The following is a 4,338-nucleotide window of genomic DNA, read 5'->3' on the forward strand; positions in this document are numbered from 1 at the left end:
AGCGTTTTAATGTTTTTTTTTTTTCTTTTCTTTTTTGGGTCACACTCGGCATTGCACAGGGGTTACTCCTGGCTCATGCACTCAGGAAATACTCCTGGTGGTGCTTGGGGGACCATATGGGATGCTGGGAATCGAACCCGGGTTGACCGCGTGCAAGGCAAATGCCCTACCTGCTGTGCTATCACTCCAGCCCCCAGCATTTTAATGTTTAAAAAAAGGTGCGCATGTATAAGGAAGTTGGTGTAAAGTTAATTATCACCAACCTCATTTTCACAAAGCAACTCCACCATAGGGAGTTATATAGAAATTATACCGTTTGTTTTTGTGCCATACCCAGTTTACTCCTGGCTGGTTCGAAGAACCCATACGGAGTGCTGGGATTTGAACCACGTCATTCCCATGCAAAGCATATTGTCTCTGGCCTACACTGTCTATACTGTCTCTGGCCCCTAGAGATAGTACATTGTTTTCTGAATGACCTTTTATTTTTGGTTTTGAGGCCACACCCATCAGTGCTCAGCTCAGGGGATCATTTTGGGAGCTGGATATTGGACAAGTCTATCATTTGCAAGAGCCCAAACTGGCAATAATTGCTCCAACTGCCTAAAATTGTTAACTGTCTACAAATGTTGCTATTTCATCTTCTGAGACCAGTGCTCTCCCCTCAAGTATGTGGCTTAATCCCCAGTATTTTTCTTGGGCCATAGCCAGTACTCAAGAATCACTCCTGGTAAGTCTGAGGGATCATGTGGTACTGGGGACCCAACTCAGATGGGTAACATTCAAGGTTAAGTGCCCTACCACAGTTCTATGGCTCCAGCCAGCTTGGTTTCTCCAATCACCATGAAAGCGGATCCGGCAACCCTTTTCCTATAAAAGGGCTATTTTGGTTTTGAGTCATCCCCAGAAGTCCTTAGAGTGCAGGATTGAATCTAAGGCTCCACAAAAAATAGTCTGGCCTACTGAGAGGTCCTAGACTAGTAACATTATCCTGATTATAACCCTCCATTAAAAAAACTATAACAAGTTAGGGTAGCACTGTCCATCCATTTGCTTGAGTGGGCACCAGTAACGTCTCCATTGTGAGATTTGTTACTGTTTTAGGCATACTGAATACACCATGGTAGCTCTCTGAGAGGGATGGAGGAATCAAACCTAGGCCAGCCTTGGGCAAGACACTCTGTCAGCTGTGCTATTGCTCCGGCCCAGTGTTCAATTGTCAGACTCTGGATCTCGTCAGTTTCCTTTTCCCCCAATAGGAGCTGCTAGACAAAAAAGTAAATGCCTTGATTGTTTTTTTCTTGTACCCTACCCAGGTATAGATGTATTTTACCCTTGAATTGAAAAAACTATTTAGGAAAAGCACAAATCTGGACATATAAATCATTTATTGAGACATGATCCAAATAAAATCTTACAGATACACAAAGACAAGACATAATTCAGTTGAAAACAAGGAAGATCTAATCAGAAAGCTTTAACGGCTGTTAACTAAAGCTTGAGCTGAGGTTTTAGGGAAGACATGCTGCTGCACCGAATTAATACTCCTCCCCTTCTTCCTCCCCCTCTCCCTCAATGGAATCCACACCAACTTCTTCATAATCCTTCTCCAGGGCAGCCATGTCCTCACGGGCCTCAGAGAACTCACCCTCCTCCATGCCCTCACCCACGTACCAGTGAACAAAGGCACGCTTGGCATACATCAGATCAAACTTGTGGTCCAGGCGGGCCCAGGCCTCAGCAATGGCCGTGGTGTTGCTCAGCATACACACAGCCCGCTGGACTTTGGCCAGGTCCCCACCAGGAACCACAGTGGGAGGCTGGTAGTTAATACCAACTTTGAAGCCAGTGGGACACCAATCCACAAACTGGATGCTGCGCTTGGTCTTAATGGTGGCAATGGCAGCATTGACATCTTTGGGAACCACGTCACCACGGTACAACAGGCAGCAGGCCATGTATTTACCATGGCGAGGGTCACATTTCACCATCTGGTTGGCTGGCTCAAAGCATGCATTGGTGATCTCTGCAACAGAAAGCTGTTCGTGGTAGGCTTTCTCAGCAGAGATGACTGGGGCGTATGTGGCCAGAGGGAAGTGGATTCGGGGGTAGGGCACCAGGTTGGTCTGGAATTCGGTCAGATCGACATTCAGGGCCCCATCAAATCGGAGGGAAGCAGTGATGGAGGACACAATCTGGCTAATAAGGCGGTTCAGGTTAGTGTAGGTTGGGCGTTCAATATCAAGGTTTCTACGACAGATGTCGTAGATGGCCTCATTGTCCACCATGAAGGCACAGTCAGAGTGCTCCAGGGTGGTGTGGGTGGTGAGGATGGAGTTGTAGGGCTCCACCACTGCAGTGGACACCTGGGGGGCTGGGTAAATGGAGAACTCCAGCTTGGACTTCTTGCCATAGTCGACGGAGAGACGTTCCATCAGCAGGGAGGTGAACCCAGAACCGGTTCCCCCACCAAAGCTGTGGAACACCAGGAAGCCCTGAAGCCCGGTGCACTGGTCAGCCTGAAAAGGAGAAAAAAGGGAAAAAAGTTAATTTATTATCTTTAAAGCACAGAACACTATACGCCTTTAAGCAGACATGCCAGCAAACTGGTACCTAACTTAGAAACTATCTTGAAGTCCAACCAGTGTTTCCAGCATAATCCACATCTTGGCATACATTTCTCTATTTTCTTTTCTGGAAACCTTCAGTGTTGTTGGGGATCAGGAGGATTAGACTTGGTAGTGCTATATCTGAGGCCTACACATGTGAGACAGGCATGCGGTCCTTTGTATATCTTCTGGACCTACACCATTTTTGCTTTTTGGGGCATACCCTGCAATGCTCAGGAGACCATATAGGATGCTGGGAATCAAAATCTGTTGGCTGTGTGCAAGCCCTACCCACTGTACCACTGCTCCACCCCATTTTATATACTGAAGGCAGGAATTACCAGTTTCCGAATTCGGTCCAAGACGAGGTCAATGATCTCCTTGCCAATGGTGTAGTGGCCACGGGCATAGTTATTGGCAGCATCTTCCTTGCCTGTGATGAGCTGTTCAGGGTGGAAGAGCTGGCGGTAGGTGCCAGTGCGAACTTCATCTGGAAAAGGAAAAACCAGCACCCCCATCAGCTGCAACCCACACCAGCCTGCTCAACCCCATGAAGCCCGTGGAGCCCCCAACACACTCCTGCCCACCAGCCCCCACCTCACACTCTGGATGCCTGAGGTCACTCACCAATGACCGTGGGCTCCAAGTCTACAAACACTGCCCGGGGCACATGCTTGCCAGCGCCCGTTTCACTGAAGAAGGTGTTGAAGGAGTCGTCTCCTCCCCCAATGGTCTTGTCACTGGGCATCTGGCCATCGGGCTGGATGCCGTGTTCCAGGCAGTAGAGCTCCCAGCAGGCATTGCCAATCTGGACACCAGCCTGGCCAACGTGGATGGAGATGCACTCACGCTGGGGGAGAAACGGAACAATCACGATTAAATAAATCCAGCTGCATATTGTGAAGCAAAAACAGACCCAATACCACTTTTTCTCGAGAGTTAAAATCTAATCCTCAGACAGGAGCGATAGTACAAAAGGTAAGGCACTTGCCCTGCATTAGGATTCCTCAAAGTCACAAACCTCAGCATTAAGAGGTCACTCCTGAACAGAATAGGAATGGGCCCCATGTTATCCACATTGCCTTTAAACCCACCCACTTCCTACTGGGAATGTCTTCGTGGTTTGGGGATCATATCCAGTGATGCTCTGGAATCACTCCTAGCGGTGTTTGTGGCACCATATAGGGTGCCGGGGACCGAACCGCTGTCGGCTATGTGCAAGGCAACCGCGCCCACCCGATATACTATCACTGCAGTCCCAAGGGACTGTCTTTAAGTAAGAGGATTCAATCACTTTTTCTTTTTAAGGGCTGCTGGAATATTCGTCGTTTAGTACTAGGCCCCAGAGTCCTCTTCAGATGCAAGTCATCAGTTTTCCGACCAGGCCAAGCACAGGAAGCACGTGGCCAGGCCTGCGGAGAGGAAACGTCTGGCCTCAGGGACGAGGCGGGGCTCTGCGGCACTGGATGAATGAGCAATTCCGGAGCGCGCACCCGCGCAGCTGCTAAGCACCCTGCATTCCCGGAAGGGCCTGGGCGCAGCCCCACCCCCACTTATGGCCAGGGGCAGCAGCTGCGGCTGACCGGCAGCCCAGATCTGGATCAAGGTCTTATTTCCTTTCCTTCTAAATCCCTCCACCACCTGCTCCCACACGCGTTCCTAATGCCCAAGAAGGGCAGGTGGCCTCTGCAGCCCGTTAGGCGTTAAGAATTGCCCTGAGAACCCCGCC

General features: G+C 49.6%; 1 protein-coding gene across 1 annotated transcript; it reads right to left on the reverse strand.

Annotated features, from left to right (window-relative positions):
• Positions 1 to 1,369: 1,369 nt before the first annotated feature.
• On the reverse strand, positions 1,370 to 3,480 carry LOC130029223 (tubulin alpha-1B chain). The gene is made up of 3 exons (XM_056120138.1): positions 3,237 to 3,480; positions 2,951 to 3,099; positions 1,370 to 2,519 (listed from the first exon to the last, which is right to left on the reverse strand). Exons 1-3 carry the CDS (start codon positions 3,355 to 3,357, stop codon positions 1,539 to 1,541), a joined length of 1,251 nt encoding a protein of 416 aa, XP_055976113.1. The 5' UTR covers positions 3,358 to 3,480; the 3' UTR covers positions 1,370 to 1,538.
• Between the last annotated feature and the right edge of the window lie 858 nt (positions 3,481 to 4,338).

This window comes from Sorex fumeus, unplaced genomic scaffold (genome assembly GCF_029834395.1).
Source record: "Sorex fumeus unplaced genomic scaffold, SorFum_2.1 ptg000042l, whole genome shotgun sequence".
In the NCBI taxonomy this organism is placed as follows: domain Eukaryota; kingdom Metazoa; phylum Chordata; class Mammalia; order Eulipotyphla; family Soricidae; genus Sorex; species Sorex fumeus.

What these genes read in the sequence shown, in the direction of transcription:
- LOC130029223 (XM_056120138.1), bottom strand. Translation starts at nt 3,357, where the DNA reads ATGCCCAGTGACAAGACCATTGGGGGAGGAGACGACTCCTTCAACACC. An exon ending in CTTGGAGCCCACGGTCATTG is followed by an intron (nt 3,100 to 3,236) that starts GTGAGTGACCTC and finishes TTCCTTTTCCAG; the next exon opens with ATGAAGTTCGCACTGGCACC. An exon ending in TGGACCGAATTCGGAAACTG is followed by an intron (nt 2,520 to 2,950) that starts GTAATTCCTGCC and finishes TCTCCTTTTCAG; the next exon opens with GCTGACCAGTGCACCGGGCT.